General features: G+C 45.1%; 1 protein-coding gene across 1 annotated transcript in view; it reads right to left on the bottom strand.

Annotated features, from left to right (window-relative positions):
* The window catches only part of cacna1g (calcium channel, voltage-dependent, T type, alpha 1G subunit), a 272,134-nt gene that overhangs the window by 157,594 nt on the left and 96,202 nt on the right, over positions 1-18,338 (bottom strand). Inside the window, exon 3 of the mRNA XM_081600550.1 lies at positions 11,619-11,728. Coding sequence (XP_081456676.1) covers positions 11,619-11,728 — 110 coding nt within the window. The remainder of the gene's footprint in view (positions 1-11,618; positions 11,729-18,338) is intronic.

Below are 18,338 nucleotides of genomic sequence, written 5' to 3' on the forward strand. Positions count from 1 at the left end.
TATGGGTGTACCTTCCCCGAGTTTTTGAAGGAGTTACAGCAGGTGTTTTGTCAAGAGGCTGAAAAGACTTCAGCCTCCCGTGAACTACACGGATTGAAGCAAGGCCAGAAGACTGTGTCAGACTTTTCCATCGATTTTAGAATCTTGGCCGCTGCTTCAGGCTGGAACCCTGCTGCGCTTAAAAGCGCATTCTTTCATGGATTAAATGAGCAGATAAAGGACCAACTGGCTACTCTAGATGAACCAGAGTCTCTGGATGAATTTATTAACTTGGCCATAAGACTAGACAACCGGATTCGGTCAAGGATGAGTGAGCGATCCCGCCGCACCGCCCTTCCGCGCTCCGCACAGGTCAGTAACCAGTCGACTGTCCAACCTCCACCCACCTTTCCCTCATCTACAGGACCAGAACCCATGCAACTGGGACACGCTAAGCTAACCCCAGAGGAGCGGCAGAGGAGGATGCGATCCCGGCTTTGCCTTTACTGTGGTGAACCCAATCATGTCATCGCTAACTGTCCAGTACGTTTAAACCCGCAGGTCCGGCAGTAAGGACGGGGAGACTGCCGGAGACTAAAACAGTAAGATCTCGCTTCATCATCCCTGTCTCCATAATCATTAACGAACCATATTCTTTATCAGCCCTCATTGACTCAGGGTGTGAACAGAACCTCATTAATTCAGACATCGTCGAGCAACTGTCTATTGAAATCGAGCCGCTTCCAGTTCCTCTCCGGGTATCAGCCCTCGACGGAGGGAACCTGCCACAGATCACCCATCAAACCAAGTCAGTGCGTCTACTCACTTCAGGTAATCACACAGAGGAGATTACTTTCCTTGTGTTTCCTGCCGCTAGTGCCTCCATCATCCTTGGTTTCGACTGGTTATACAAGCACAACCCGCACATAGACTGGGCCGAGACCAAGATTGAGTCGTGGTCCACTAAGTGTCACAGTACCTGCCTTCATTCCGCCTTTCCAGTCGTCACTACGCCTACAGAGCCAGCTGTGATCGACCCATCCGACGTCTCCTCCATTCCCCGTGAGTACCATGATCTAGCTCCTGTTTTCAGTAAGGACAAAGCCCTGTCTCTGCCACCCCACAGACCGTATGACTGTGCCATCGATCTACTGCCTGGCGCCCCATTACCCAACAGTAAGCTATACAACATTTCTAGAGCAGAAAGGCAAACCATGGAGGAGTACATAAACAAGTCTCTAGCCGCAGGGATTATCCGCACCTCGTCCTCTCCCCTCGGAGCAGGGTTCTTCTTCGTGGGAAAAAAAGATGGCTCTCCGGCCCTGTATTGACTACCGTGGACTCAACCAGATCACCATCAAGAATAAGTACCCGTTGCCATTATTATCCTCAGCCTTTGAGCCCGTCCAAGAGGCAACCATATTCACAAAACTAGATCTCAGGAACGCTTACCACCTCCTTCGCATAAGGGAGGGTGATGAGTGGAAGACGGCGTTTAAAACCCCCATGGGCCACTATGAATATTTGGTCATGCCGTTTGGGTTGTCTAACGCACCTGCTTTCTTCCAGGCCCTGGTGAACGACGTCCTGAGGGATCTCATCAATGTCTTTGTGTTCATCTACCTGGATGATATCCTGATATATTCCAAATCCCTCGCGGAGCACAAACAACATGTCCGTCTGGTTCTCCAACGCCTTCTGGAGAATAAGCTGTATGTAAAAGCAGAAAAGTGTGAGTTTCACCGCCCTTCAGTAACCTTCCTAGGGTACATCCTCGAAAGGGGACAGGTTAGAGCATCCGAGGACAAGATCAAGGCAGTACTCGACTGGCCTAAACCCGAAAACCGCAAACAACTACAGCGCTTTTTGGGGTTTGCAAACTTCTACAGGAGGTTCATACGCAATTACAGTCAGACTGCTTCACCCCTCACCGCTCTCACTTCCAGCAAGAGAGAATACGTCTGGACCCCTCAAGCAGAAGCCGCCTTCGAGGAGCTCAAGTCCCGGTTTGCACGCGCTCCCATTCTGGTCCAGCCTGACCCCAAGAAGCAATTCATTCTGGAAGTTGACGCCTCCGACACCGGGGTCGGCGCGGTTCTTTCCCAGATGTCTACCCACGACCATAAGCTCCATCCATGCGCCTTCTTTTCCCGTAGACTCTCGCCAGCTGAGAGGAATTATGACGTGGGCGACAGAGAGCTCCTCGCGATTAAACTCGCCTTGGAGGAGTGGCGCCACTGGCTGGAGGGTGCCGAACACCCCGTACTGGTCTGGACCGATCACAAGAACCTGACATACTTGCAAGCAGCCAAGAAATCCAATCCCCGCCAGTCTCGTTGGTCTCTGTTCTTTTCTCGATTTAACCTGTCTATCACATTTCGCCCAGGTTCAAGGAATGTTAAACCCGATGCCCTATCTCGAGTTTATTCCCCAGATGACGCTGAGGTGGTCCCAGCTCCCATCCTGCCTCCCAGTTGCACCGTGGGAATGGTCACCTGGGAGATCGAAGACATCGTCCATCAAGCTCAGCAAACAGAACCAGCCCCAGAGTCCTGCCCACCGGGTAAGGTGTATGTTCCATCCTCTGTCCGATCCCGTTTTCTCCAGTGGATACACAATTCTAAGTTCTCAGGTCACCCCGGCGTTAGCCGCACGATTGGGCTAATAAACAGACGGTTTTGGTGGGCTTCCGTACACAAGGATGTCAAGGAGTTTGTTTCAGCCTGCCCAATCTGTGCCCGGAACAAGTCCTCCAATCAACCCCCCGCAGGACTCCTACAACCACTACCCATACCTAAGCGCCCTTGGTCCCACGTGGCCATAGATTTCGTTACCGGACTCCCAACCAGTAAAGGTATGACCACCATCCTCACCATCGTCGACCGTTTCTCCAAGGCATGTCACCTTGTTCCCCTACGTAAGCTGCCCACGGCTGCCCAGACTGCCCTGTTATTAATTAAACATGTCTTTAAGCTACATGGCATCCCGCAGGAAATCCTCTCGGATCGCGGCCCCCAGTTCATATCACAGGTCTGGCGTCAGTTCTGCTCGGCTCTGGGGGCTAAGGTATCCCTCACTTCTGGCTACCATCCACAAACCAATGGCCAGACAGAACGTATGAACCAAGAGCTAGAGACGACTCTGCGATGCCTGACCTCCACGAACCCCGACGATTGGGCCCAATACCTCCCATGGGTCGAGTATGCACATAACAGCCACATTTCTGCAGCCACAGGTCTCTCTCCGTTTGAAGTGGTCCTGGGGTACCAACCACCACTCCTCCCCTCCGACGAGGAGGACCTCTCGATCACGTCTGTACAACACCACATCCGACGAAGCCATAAGATTTGGAAGGACACCATCACTGCCCTCAACAACACCTCCGCTACCAATAAACGCCTGGCTGACCGTCGTAGAACCCCTGCTCCTGCTTATACAGTGGGACAAAAGGTATGGTTGTCCACACACAACATTCCCCTCAAATCTATGTCTAGAAAATTGTCTCCAAGGTTCATTGGCCCCTTTGAAGTGCTGGCAGTCATTAGCCCCTCAGCTGTACGCCTCCACCTTCCCCCGTCTCTGCGTGTCCACCCAACCTTCCACGTGTCCCAAATTAAGCCAGTGCTCTCCAGTGAACTTTGCCCTCCGGCCGAACCCCCTCCACCCGCCCGGGTCATCGATGGCCATCCGGCCTTCTCCGTCCGCCGGATTGTCGCCACTCGGCGACGAGGTCGGGGTCACCAGTTCCTTGTCGACTGGGAGGGTTATGGCCCTGAGGAACGTTCCTGGATCATTCATTTTAGACCCCTCCCTTATTAGAGACTTTAGGGACTCCCAGACCCCGTCCTCTGTTCGGCCGCCAGGTGGCGTCCGTTGAGGGGGGGGTACTGTCAGGGTCTGTTTGTCCTCCCCTCGTCCTAGTTTCTTAGTTTGTTTTCCTTTAGTTAGTTTTATTTCCACCTGTCCCTGGAACCACCACTTCTCAAGACATCCAGCAGATGTCACCCATGCTCCACCCCTGAGAAGTGTCCTGGTTCAACCCGGACACACACCTGCAGCTGGTTAAGAGGGCGTGGACCGGCGACATAAGCAACAGCTACACTCCGTCTCACCGCCTGAGTGTTTGCCTACTACGGTAACCAGCGTTCCAGAAAGAGGCCTTCTGTGATTACTCTCGTCTAACCCTTGTTGTCTCCCTCGCCAGATTCTCCCGCCGTCTCCTAGTTGTTTCCCGGAAACCAGCTGCCCCGCGTTCGTGTAAGTCTGTCTCCCCGCTGTGGATCACCTCCCTCCTGTGTGATTTCCCGACCCTGCCGGTGTTCCCGGTCAGAGGCCACTCCCTGTGTGTGTGAGCGTTATCCCCCCTCGTCGATCCCTCTCCGGGATTTCCCCTTCGGGACGCTACGGGCCAGGAGGCCCACGCCCGAACTTCCCGGAGGACCGCCTGGACGGATCAGGCTCCAGGCCGTGCCCGACATCAGAGCTACTATCGCTCGTCAACGGACTCTTGGCTCGCGCTCCGCTTCGCCCCATATACCTCCACCCAAAGTAAGCTCACCTCAGTCATTTCCTGGAGAAACTCCGCTGAGTTCCCGCTAACCCTGCTTTCTCCCGTTGGCAGTAGAAGAACCGGTCCGCCGATTCGGCTTCGCCACCAGCTCCCTGACTCTTCAATAAACATCATTGTTTCTGACTCGCTCTGTCTGATTGTGTTCTTGCATGTGGGTTCGCAACCTTAAAGCCAACATGACAATCATCTTTCATGGACCACTTATTAGTTTACAAAGCACTTTCATCGTAACCTTTTTAGAATATATTTGGGTTTTTTTCCATTGTACTGTTTTTATTAGAAAAGCACAAACAGAACCCATGTCTATAAATTAGCTGGTAGCTAGAAACCCTTTGTAAAGGGCAACAGTTGTTTTGTGACATTGCTTATGTTTGGTTCCTGACCAAATACATCTAAACGGAAAGAAACAAAGCCAAACCAAGCTAACAGAAACAATACGAGTTCAGGGAAGGTGTCTGGTCTGTGAGGGGAGACAGATCACAGAATAATGTGTGCAGGTCGTGTGCCTTTACCATCTCTATAGATGACAGAGAGATTGAAATGGAGGAAGTGGGGCAATTACTATCAGTGTGTTTAACCTTTGGACTGCAAGTTCATCTGAGGTCCGCAAAAGAGACTCGCCAAATTAAATCACATCTCATAACCCGGAGCAGAGAAGTCAGAGAGCATGGATGGGGCTCGGGCTGCCGTGGCAACAGCCGAATCTAAACCTCAACGCCTCGGCTCTTTTTTTTTTTATCTCAATGCCTCCTGTTCTGCACACTGACCAGAGAGCTACTTCTACCTTTCTCTTCAAACTTCTATTGTCTTATTTTACTAATGTTGGTCTTCTTTTGACCATGGTGTCCAGCATTCTTCATGTACTGAGGCATAATATTTTGGGTTAACCCACATAATTGGCTTCAAACTAAATGTTTAGTTCATAGTTAAATATTTAGCTTAACTAAATATTTAGTGTGAAGCTAACTATTTAGCTTGCTAACTAGATATCTAGTTTGAAGCTAGCTATCTAAATATAACAGCTAAATATTTAGATAGCTCCAAACCTTTATCAGGAGTCCCCCCCTAAATAGGATGTCTCCTATTCAGACACCTCCTATTGCTAAATAGGAGATGACATCTAACTATTTAGCAAGCTAACTATCTATAGTTAGATTAACATTTTGGGTTTAGCTTGGAGCTAAATATTTGCTCCAATATTTAGCTTGGAGTGAGATTAGTTCGGTATCGGGGGATCGGGAGGGGTTCAGGGGGAAAAATGTTAAAAACTCAAGTCCTTCTCTGTATAACTATTCAATGTTGTATATTTTACAGTATTTATATTGTGAGCATCTGTTTCACTGTCTCTGTAGTTTAATTGTTGAAGGATTTAATAAACATCAACATTTAAAAAAAATATTTAGTTAGCAAGCTAAATATTTAGCTAAAACTGCAACAATTATGGCTAAATAACATGGTGAAAATATGACTAACAAATGAACCCCTTCATTCTTCTCTTATGAAAGACTAAATAAACCAAATCCCTGTTAACCTCGAACTGTGTAGCTTTACAATAAAATGTGATTCTTTGCGTTTTGACACCTGTATTATCAGAACCTGCAATAACTTCTTTAGCAATGTGAGCTACGTTATTGAACTTTGGTCTGACCTGTACCAATGACCCTTGTCACCCGTTCACCACTGTTCCTTTCCTTGGAGCCAGTGGTGGTTTCTGATATGGGCAACATGGGCAACCGCCCAGGGTGGCATCTTGTGGGGCGCCCCGACCCCTTTCTAGAACAATACAGAGCGGTAATATCTCACAAGAGCTGCAATTTTCGAGATGTCATCTCACCATAGAAGATTGTTAATGTCAACTTCACTCAAATCCTGATGTTTGCCTATTGTTCCTACTTGGAACACATGAAATCAACTTATTAAGATTAGTTTGGGGAGCAGATAAAATTATCCAACAGTCTACTTAGTCAGTTTACCTATCCTTCACTGTCCACCACAATCTTTCAAACCCACCCTCCCTGACATCACCTCATCTCTTCCTCCTGCTCTTCATCCCATCGCCTTCATCCCTACTTTCAATTCTCATTCTTCATCCACTCCTCTTTGTTCCAGGTTCACGTCGGTGTGGTTAGAGAAAAGACTGTTGCTTGAATACTGCACCCCCACACTGAGTCGCCACCATCCAAACCTTTATCAGGAGTTCCCCCCACATCCCCCTCAATGACACATCCCCACGTTCAATCCATCCATCACCTCAACCCCTTTCATCAATTAATCTGTATACTCACTGTCGTTGTTGGTGGAGAAATGACTTTTGAGGAAAACTTGTTCTCCTGCTGCTTATTAGATCCCACTCACAAACTTTTGCCACAATGAAGAGATAATGTGTGTTATTCACTGCAACTGTAACTGCAACTGTAACTGCTAACGTCAGGCCTTCCTTTGTTTTTCAACCCCCTATTTTCATCTTTTCTTTCAATGAATTTCCTTTCCTTCAATGTTGTCATATTACACTCCTTGTTTTTAAGTGGTCGCTCCTTTTGTGTCTGCCTTTCGTTCTCTTGGCGTGGTACAGATGTTACCTTGCAGAAAAAGGTCCTAGGTTGAAATTCCAGCCTGCGATCTTTCTGCATGCAGTTTGTGTGCTCTCCCTGTGCTTGTGTGGGCTCTGTCCAGGTACTCTGCCTTCCTCCTACAGTCCAAGAACATGACTGTTAAGTCAAATGGTCTCTCCAAATTGTCCTTAGGGTTTGTCCCCATCTTTCTTTATGCTGTCCTTTGATCGTCTGGCGCCAAGTCTAGGGAATACCTCGTCTCCTGCCCAATGGCTGCTGGAGGTACAAGGACCAGCGGGTACAGACAACAGATGGATGGGTTCTCCTGGCGTCCCGCTCACGAGTCTCCGCAATGCATGTGCTGCATTGACCTTTCCAAATGACGATTAAGCTGATCAATAAACTCTTGATCCGTCTGCATTCTCTAGATACTCTCCCAGAGTGAGCTGGAGGGTTGGGGAGTTCCATGCATGTTCCTTCTAGACCTGTTGTCCCTGCAAGCCAATCTCAGGGAAATGAAAAACTGGATTTCATTCTTTCTTTTCATATCTTTCTTTTCCATCTGTTGCCATTCCATTATCTGTCCTGCAATTTTCCAGTTTATTCTCTCTCAATTTGTTGTCTATTTCTTCTAGCCATTAATTTAACTGCTTTTGTTCTTTCTACTCTGTTCACGTTTTGTTCCTGCCAACTCATTATTTTCCTTGTCCAATTTGCCATTTCAAAGTTGTCTTGGCAAATATTTCCTTCAAAAATTCCTTCTTTTTTTCATTCTGCTTCCTTCTTTTGCTCATTCTGTTCTGTTCTTCTCATTTGATTTATATCCTCTCCCCTTCTTTTTCCATTTCATCTTTTCATTCCCTAAACATTAAGTCTCACTTAATTTGTTCTCTCCAAAGAGTTTTGATTTTAATTTGTTTTATGCTACAAGCCATCCCTTTCCTTTCTTCTTCTTTGCTTTGCCCTTTTTTCTTCCTCTCAAAATACAAGTCCATATTAGGTAAAAGAGATGGAAGTGGATGCATCTATCTTCTGGAAGATTGAAATAAACATTCGACTTAAAATGCGTCAAAGACTATAAACGTTTGAACCACTAAAACTCAATCTAATCCCAAAAAGAGAGCGCAGAGGGAGGTCTGTTCTCTCCCAAATGACAGAGGTTTCTCTTTGTAGGACGTAGCTGCTCATTCCTCGGAGTCAGCGGACGAGAAAATAGGATGACTTAGTTCTATCTATTTGGAGCCACTTAGCAAGCGCCTCGTCTCCTCGCCGCACAAGACGAACGACATTGGAGAGAGCTGATGTAGCCCCGCCGTGCCTCACTGCTCGGATCCCTCACCCGATGCAGAAGTTATTTGCCTTCTCTGTATTTCACAGTACAAGCATCAGTGTATCTCCATTAGCTTTTGTGGTGTTAAAGAAGGTCGACAAATTAATGGCAACGCCCCCGCGCGCGGTACTGTTGTTTGTTTTCCATATTGGACAATGAAAAAGGAGAGGACTGCAGAAAGGTCAGGAATGCTGGAAAACGTTCGGAGAGAGCAGTTCTCTCTCCAGAGTTTCCAGCCTTTCTCTGAGCCCCGTCGTGCGCATTGGCTTGCAATGCTGATGCAAACGTGGAGTTTTTGACGTTGGCATGTCTGATGCCGTTCCGCGTTTGGAGAGTTTGGATGTGTTCATCCCAGTGGGAGGGTTTTCAGCTGGTGATACTTGTTTTATTGAATAAAGACTCATCACGTGTGATGTCATTACTTTCACCAAATAATGAATTAAATCTCAAGTGTGAAGTGAGCACATTGTCAGCTCATTTATTTTTATGTTCCAAGCTGATGACTGCTCAAAGGTCCAGCTACAGTGGCTTGCAAAAGTGTCTACAAGACATTTTTTAAACACTTAACCTCCAAACCATGGTGTATTTTATTAAAGGTTTAATAATGTGTGTTTTCCAGCCACCTGGTGCCATTTTATTGCACAATCAAGTAACTATACTGCCGTATATATCAAATATGAGTTAAATAATTTTTACTTCATAATTTAACACTTTGTTATTATACCTGTCTCTTTAAGAAACTATTGCTCTTCCTTCAGGAAGTCATCACAACATGGCTCCTCTATTAACCCTTTAACAACATTTCTACCAGCGTTTCAATGAGAAGTAGCTGATATAATGAGCTCAGCAGATGTGCTGTTCCAACATGTGCTTGCTATTTGCTGCTGGCTAGTCTGAAGGAGCCGAGTGTGGGAGATGCGGGGCAAAGCTGCTCTGTGAGGTGGAAGCTTGAAAACTGCAGTTTCAAGGCATCTCAAAGGTAGTGCTAGGTCCATCCAGGCGTTTTTCACAGCTGAATGGTTGCCACGGGAGATTGAAAGATTTGTGAAACATTCATGAAAGAATCAAGGCACCACTACAGGTATGTTTTTGATGAGGTAATAACATTACAACATGATATAAATCTCAAAAAAGTCTATTTTACGTATTTGTGAAATGGCAGGAGAACAACACCTGGCACACATTTGGAAAATCTCAGTTCCAAATGTGGTGCATTTGATGCAAAAGGATCTTTTGCAGCACGGAGCTTAATTGTTACCTTTTGATCTTATTAAAGCTGCTCGTTTTTCGTCAGATTGTGGTCAGAGTGCCACAGATTGTGATTTAGGTCTGGACTTTGACGAGGACATTCAACCACATTGATACCCTGTGATTTAAAACTCAATGTTCAGGTTCTTTGTTTTCCTTCTTGTCGAATTTAATCCATAGAACTCCATCGATTTTCACCAGCTTGCCTGTTGCTTCTGATGAAAAGCAACCCTACAGCAATGATTCTGCCACTATGTGAATATGTTTTGACGTAACCCGTTCCAGTGTAGTTCTGGGTTTGTCTTTAGTGCTTTTGTCCCCCTGGAAGGTGAATCTGTCCTCTAGTGTCAAGTCTTTTGAACCCTACACCTGTACCTCTGGTCAACTATAAGTTTTCCTGTCAACAGATTTCATTTAAGGTAATCAGTGCAAAGGAGACAGAATTAGTATGCATTGTTTTTTTCCTATTTCAAATGCTAATTAAGAAATGGAAGTGATTTAAGGGGTATAAATATGCAGTTTTCTTGATCATGTCTGTTTTACCCATCACAGGAATTGCTACTTAAGCAGAGTACATAGGGCTCAGTGTTAGGTCTTAGCAGAAGAAGTTCCAAAAGAACATAATCAAGCTAGACAAAATGAAACACATCACCTGAATAACCTCAATTTGTCTGAAGAGGCGTGTGTTACAGAGTGGTGCTGTGAGGCGCAGACGATGAAGGCATTTTCCAGGCAGCTAGGGGTTTCACAAACTGCTGAAATGAAGTAGCACTGTGGGAAATGTCAGGTCAAGCTTGAAAAGACATAATTTGTCCCACCGTGGAGGAAATCAAGAGGGCCTTTACAGCTGCTCTGAACAGGCTGCTGGGAGATTGCTTACAGTCATGGCCGACTCTTTGGGTGGTGATACAAATGTCTATTTTTTGGTGGTGGGGGAGGCTTTTATTTCTATGGATTTTTTATGGTAAACTGAACATAAACTTTGATTGGCAAATGCATCAAACTTTTGTAAAGATCTACATTTTATGGTGTTTAGCCTTTTTTTTTAAATGAATTTTGTAATTCTCATGGTGACCCATTCTTGTCTGATTAGCAGGTGAAGATATTCAGTTTGTTGACTTCTGTGTCTACATCCGTTTTTTGAGAATTGACTGGAGCTTCATGTGGTCCCTTATGTAGTTAAAACTTGGGAAGCTTGCTGGTCACAGATCCAAAATTTCTGTCTTCATGTAGCTGGATCTGTGGACAAAGACCCAACGCTGTAGAGGAAGTCACTAGCGTGTCTGTTAAAAATGTCCATGGTGTCAGGATGTAGGCAAAGATGGAGAGACATTACTGACCAAGGGAACATGGAGATTGTGATTGTGGGCTATGGAGGTCAAATATTACTGACTAAAGAACCATGGAGACTATGCATGAATCAATTTCAACGTTTACCTTTTCATATAAAAGAAATAGGTTTTCCCAATGTTCCAACCAATTAGGAGGAATTCATCGTTTGTTTTACATTTCTGTCTCAAGGCCCTTTAGCCGAAGGCCTCTCCCATCTTTCGCCAATCCCGAGCCGTTCTGCAAAACCACCCAACCCCGTTTGCCAGAGCCCACTGTCCTGCATGCCTTAGAGATTATCTGCTCCATCACACTTCATACAGATGATTGGATTAACCCTAGCCCTATAACCCATTTCCTAAGCGTGCCATTGAGGTCTGCAGAAGTCTTTTAATGACTTGTTCCTTTTCAAAGAACATCTAAGTCAAGGAGGGCAGCGGGCCCTTGGTGCAAGGGCTAGGTGCCAAGGCTGATGTGATGGTGGCCAGCTTGTTTTCTTCTTCAGTGTTTGCTAACACAATGGGACATATTTTATAGTAAATTGGTGTTTTGCACCAGTAGCAAAATACCGTGAAAGAAAATTTAAAAGGACTCAGAGTGAGGGACTTACCTGTAGAATTTTGCAGCGCTCAGAGTCACAGTTGATGTCTTCGCAGGGATGAAACATGCCCAGTGTCACGCAGTTCAGCAGGATCACCAACATGGACGCTCGCTCGAACCATGTGGAAGAGGGCAAGTTAAGGAAGGCAATATGGCAAGATGACAACAGCAACAGGCAGATACAACAAGCGGCAAACAGAAGGATGCGTTTCCTCCAGCGACCTCATTATGCTTGCCTCGCCTGACAAGCGGATGCTGGTTTACCTCTTTCGGTACAGTTTGAAATCTAAAACTGTTTTCGAGAGCAAATGAGCCACAGGAGAGTCGGGAATGAGGGGGGGGGAGAAACCCACCTGTGGCTGACACTGCTCCCGTTCCGCACCGTTGGGCAAGGATCTGCTAGGAAGGCGTGCTGGTAAATGATCAAATTGTTGGCGAGGGAACGGGATAAGCAGATAAAAACGATGTGAGGCACAACAAAGGAGCACGCCAAGAAAATGGGACAAATTTGATAGCGATAATGTCAGTCAACGTGGGGTCGACGTGGAAGGGCTTAATATGGTTAGGGCTTAAACACAACTGTGACACAAACAAATGAGTCGGCTATAGAAAGGAAAAAGAGGTTAACACCACACACACACACACCAGAGCTGCACACCTACATCCAAACATTTATCCCATACATTATAAATTGCTACTGAAGCTGCAGTCTGCACCCAGCCTGGTTAACAAGGTTTGGCGCGATAGACAGTTTGTCATTCTTTAGCGTGTGTGTCGGAGTGTGTGACGCGTGACCTAAAAGTCATAGAGGAAGGTAAATGTGAGCACACTGGCCAAGAGGAAAAATGACCTGCCGGTCTTTTTACCGCATTAGCCGACACATTATCATTTATCTCGCTAACCCATACTGAAGATGGGTCAGCTAGCCTTTTGTATTGTAAGAAGTCTAAATGAGCCATTATGTTGTATTGTAGCAGAATTCAGGGGGAGATAAATTCACCTCTAAGGAATAAAATGACCTAAAAGGTTGATCTGAGGAAAATGACGAGAACTTGACCCCTATAAATACCTTCAGCTGCCCAGAACTTGATTTGAAAGTTATGTAAAATCACCTACTCATAAATATTTTCAAAGGAGAAGTCAAAAGGTAACCAGAGAAGAATAAAAGCTTAAAAGAGTCTCCATGGCACTATGCAGCTGTCTTGGCATCAGCTTTCGTTGTGTTGACAGTCAGTCAGAATTACCATTTGCTGGCCGACGATAATAATAACCTTCATTTAACCAGATAAAATCCCCCGTTGAGATCTACAGTCTTTATTTGCAAGAGCGACCTGGCAAGATGGCAGCACCATTCACGAGTATCAACATTTTACATTCAACCAGAGGAATTTAGTTTAGTTCTGAAAGCATCAAAGCATAAAATACTAAAAACATGACTATTAAATCAAAAGTCTCTCATATATGCAATACATGGTTACATAGTGATTTAATCTTCTTTCTCTATTAAAAAAAAAAAACTGACCTGCACAGTTTTTCAGCAGGTTTGGACTATTCAGTTCCTAAGTGGTCATATGATCAATGTTAGAAGGGTTTTGTCTAGTTTCAACTATTTCACATAATTCAGATTCTATGTCTCCAAAAGAACAAAAGGATTCCCAAATCTCAATTTGTATCTCAGAGTTCAGTGTAGAATTACCCAGTTAAGCTTTGATCAGTCTAAGTGCTATAGATTTTTAAATTAGAAGCAATTGAATGTCTAAGTTTTCTAACGTTAGCCATTTAGCTTAAGACAGAGTTTGAAAGCAGATGTTAGCTTGCGTCGTTAGCCGTCTGCGGTAGCATTAGAGTTCTTTCAAATCAAATACATCATGCTATCCTGTCAGGGTTTTGCTTTCACATTGGTACCTAGCATGTCACAAAGAACTGTAACTGTACTCAGTTAGCTACAGTTGAGCTAACCGTCAAAGCATAATGTATACTTATATTATTACTTCAAAATAAAAGTGGGAAACAGATACACAATGTCATAATAATAGCTTTGACTGATTTAGCAAGTATGTGGTGGTTGGAAGAGAATATTTTGCTTCAATTCTTTAGTCTGCGTCAAGCCACCAGGTCATATTAAAGCCCAATGAGCCACATTTGTAAAATGGCGCATTCAGCCAAAAAGGTACATTGGTTTCACAAGTGTAAATCAGACCGTGTCCGTTAAATACATTTCCAGCAAATACTGTAAATCTAGGGATGTTGGGAATTAGCTGGACCCATTACCAGACAAGCATCCAGGTTAAAGCAGATACATGTTGATAAAGGGAAACATTAAATATGAATAATCCGACTAATTTAATCAATATGTCTTCCTCTCCTGCCTTCGCTCTCTTCCTCTGCCTTCCCAGCTGGCGGTCTATAATTAAGCAAAAGAACGGGGTGTTTCCAAGTGTTCTGCCCCACTGTTAAACCCACACACACACATGCACGCACGCACGCACGCACGCACGCACGCACACACACACATACACACACACCTTCATGGGTATCAGCATGCCAACAAGTGGTGACGCCCCGAGGGATGGATTCAATTAGAAGGAAGATGCAGAGGGATATGCCCTGTCAAAATCTGAAAGCAAGACGGCTACACGCTCCGCTCCCCGCAGACACACACTTTCAGAAGTAACACAATCAAACTAATCAGCACCTCAAAACACACTCCGTGTTCTGCTCCCTTGGGTTCATCTCGGCTCTCGCGCACTTTCGCTCCGTCACGCACGCGCGCGTAAAAAAACATGCACACAATTAAAACCTCTTTGTTTTCCCTTCATTAAACAAGAAGAAAGAGGTAGCTTAATGTTCTACCACTGATTTCCTGATTTTCATCTTGCCGTCCACCAGGATTCAAGTGGAGGCTGAAGCCAAGTGAAGTAAGGTAACAGAAAAGTTGGATGTTAAAGATAAAGACTGAACTCGTCCTGTGATGTTTTCTTCGGCTCTTCTTTTTTTCATGATATCCGGGGGGTGAATCTTCAGCAGGTAGAAACAGTACAAGGGCAATCAATACCGGCGAGCCGCTCCGAATACTTATTATTCATTGTGTTTACGAGAACTCTCGCCGGACGCCGTTCTGCACTCGTCTCTTTCTCCACCCCGTTTCATCACACGCAACACCGTATTGGCTTTTGAAACTCTCATCCCCTTAATCTTTGCCTCTCGTCAAAGATGATAAGGTTTTACCAAAAGCCGCTGAAAACATTTTTACTATTCATTCTGTCTGTCGGGTAAGAAATTGAATCAGGTTTTTTTTTTTTTTTTTTTTTCCCCCACATCCCTGAGAACATCTTTCATGTGATGATGGACCAACACAAAGAGTGTGTAAATAGTAGGAAAAAATAATCAGAAAAGTTCAACGTGCATATAGAGAGACTGACTTTGTGGCACTTCTTGTTGAAAACATCAGGATTACAACTGGTTCTTGAGCATTTCACATCTGTGTTTTGATTGGATCAGCCAACATGGCTTTTTTTTTTTTGGTGAGCCACAAATCTACACACTACTGTACAGTGTAGATTGTACCATACATCTGTTGAGACGACATCGGAAACGTGAACCATGCATCCATGCTTCCATGCTATAGAGATATTTTTGCCTGGTAACCGTCTCACTTGTTCAGAATCTACATTTTCAGATGTAAATTCTAACATTGAGTATGCTAACTGGGATGTCTTGTTGTTTTTGCTGTTATTGTCAAATTTATCACCAATCTTTTGCTGCAAAACTTGTATTGCATGCCTTAAGCATTAAAGCTTATAAGTAAAGGTTAATGGACATCTAGTGAAATATCAAGACTGATGCAACACTTATCATTTCTCTTCGTACACTGACATGGTTGAGTCTTCGAATGAGTTCTATAAACGAGTTTCTTGGTAACCTGTACCTGGCACTGAACAAAACACCTGCAAAGACAAGTGAATTCAAGCCAGTCCATGAGCAGACATGCGCACATTTATGCCGGATGACAGTGACAGATAGTACATTACAAAGGGCTGCTGCAGTCACATTCAATATTTCATGAACATCCTTCCTCTTTCAGTTTCCACCTTTTTCTAACCCCCCACATCCCTTTATGGCATGTTCAGCACTCTTTCTGGAAGAAAAAGTTGTATTTTCGTCACCCTACCTCCATAATAATAGCGGGTAAGGCAGCACGGAGAGAAAAGTGAAAGGTGAGAGCAAACAAAGTCCTTTGAAGTGTTTGGAGAACGGAGGGATTGACAGGAGAGGAGCGGTTCGCAGCTATCTTTGACAATCTTACTTCCTGTTTTGCTTACCATCACATGAAGTGGTGGAGGTTTTGGGGCTTTGTAAAGTTTTCAGCATTCCCCTCCTGAGGAGAGGAAGAATTGGCGTCTAGTTGTCATGGTACTAAGACAAGGAGCGTGTTATTGTCAGCGTTTCCTCTAACAGCCGTTTTGGGAACCATCCGAGGAATTTGTTGCAGTAAAGCAACTATTTTTATGTACTGTCTTGTAATTCCACTAAGCAAATCTTCTAGAATCAGTTTTATTCAATGTTACCATCTATCTATCACCAGTAGGTGCTACAAATGAAAAGCAAATTGGAAATACGAAAATAAGAAATGTGCTTTGTGGAAACATGCCAGTTTAGAAAACAACACGTTATTCAAAAAAAGGTTTTGAGCTAGGATATGGTAGTTTTTCAAAATTCAAAATTAGTGCATTTCACAAAACTGCAATGGAGACACGTTTTTCGCATCAACCGAGTCATGTGATCAGCAACCGCATGTGACTGCTGGCAGCCATGTTGTGATGACTTCCTGAAGGCGGAGTTTCAGAAAGAACAGGAGTTGGTTAAAGAGACGGAGGCCTAATTTCAAGGTGTTAAATTACAAAGTCAAATGTATTTTAAGTCACGTTTGAGACAGCGTTTTATAACAACTGAATGTTACATAGTTACTTGATTGTGATATAAAATAGCACCATGTGTCTGGAAAATACAAAATACTGCCCCTTTAACTGTACTTTGAGTTGTAAACATTTACGTTTGAGTTGAACAAACCCGTCCCGCCGTTAAAGAAGAAAGCTAATTAACAGTCTGAATGCAGTAATCTTCGGGGCATGTTGGACTGTCCTTAAAACACCCCTGAAACAACCCAGCATGACATACTGGCATGTGTGTACCGCAACAGATGTTAAATTGATGTTTCATCAAAATTCCATCAGGGGCTTTGAGCTTGTAAATATGTTGCCGCGGAGGAATGCCAGGAGGAGCGCCTCCGAGCCCCGCGGCCCCCCGTGTTACGGCGAAGCATCACGGCTAACTGCGTGGAAAATCCTGCTGGTGTAACGCAGCGTATCCCAAACCGCCCGCTGACAGGGCTTAACAGCAGCCCTGAGTCAGGAGCTGGGGAGTTAAGGAGGTGGAGGAAAATAGTGGCATATTGTTGTGTTGGCTGTATCAGTTCATGCCATATGAGAGGAGGGGGTTGGAGGAAAGGAAAGGGAAGGGAGTGGGGTGAGGGGGTGGGGATGCAAAGAACGGGCCAGAGAGCTGAGCAGGGAGGATGGATGTGGGGGGGTGGAGACTGAGGGAAGGGAAGGTGAGATATTGAGCATTCAGGAGGAGGAAAAAAAACCATGAACACTGAGGGATCGACAGGCGAAATGCAAAAAGTGGAAGGCAAGCAAAAATAGGATGCGCGAGCAAAGTAGATAAGGCTGAACTCTCATTCATAATGGAGTTTTATACGGTATATTCCACTGCACTGTGGTGCGTAGGGGAATGTATCGGCGGAAGGGTAGGTGGGGGAAAGATAACTGACCAAACAACTCTGTGGGCAGAAAAGGAGGGGTAAACACCATTAAACTTTTATCAGCTTTTATTATTGATAAATGTATCCCCTCACTCCAAGATGCTATCCATTTACCAAAAAATAAAAAATAAAATAAAAGATTGCAACTTTGTTTTCCCCATCTCCCTGCTCATGAATATGGATGCGTACAATCCACCATCACACTGACACAATGGGGTCTCTCAGGAGGAATTATGGGAAGAGATCAATTTTTATGTGAGAGACGTGAAAGAAAAGGAGCGATTTTACGATCTCGTTTTATCCTGCGTAGCCAGAAGGAATCCTGCTTATCGTCCAGAATGCCCTCATGTGGACACAGAGACCCAGACGGTTTGTGCGTTTTTATATACGTGTTGTACTTCTATATCATCTCCCTCACACACACATCTCTCTCATCAGCTAGGAAGCACCCCTGTATCTTGCCACTGCGGGCTGCGAGTTGCTTAGCAACGCAGGCTTTCGTTGGGGAAGCATTAGGAAGTCACATTTCGGTTGCTGTTGAGTCTGCAGCCGAGGCGACGAGGCAGAGTTGTCGCAAAACGCCGAGAGGAACTTTGAAGACCTGTGACGGGCCGAGACGTTCGCTTCAAAAAGCACCGTGGGACGCAGGAACCGAGGAGAATGTGACTTCTCATCTCGCAATCGGACGCCCGCTTTGTCACCTTCGCTGTACGCCCCCTCCATCCGTGGGTTTTCAAACCATCAGCCCTGGGGGTCGCATGGGTCCAATGGGAAGAGAGGAGCGGAGTGTGACCAGAGATGTTCTTTTTTACCTGTAGGAAGTCATAAGCCTCTGATCTACCATGATGGGAGCAGAAAATGATACTCTGCTATCCTGTTAAATGCCAGCAGGCCAGCATGTGAAAG

The sequence above is a fragment of the Poecilia reticulata genome, chromosome 19 (assembly GCF_904066995.2).
Source record: "Poecilia reticulata chromosome 19, P_reticulata-male-v2, whole genome shotgun sequence".
Lineage (NCBI taxonomy): Eukaryota > Metazoa > Chordata > Actinopteri > Cyprinodontiformes > Poeciliidae > Poecilia > Poecilia reticulata.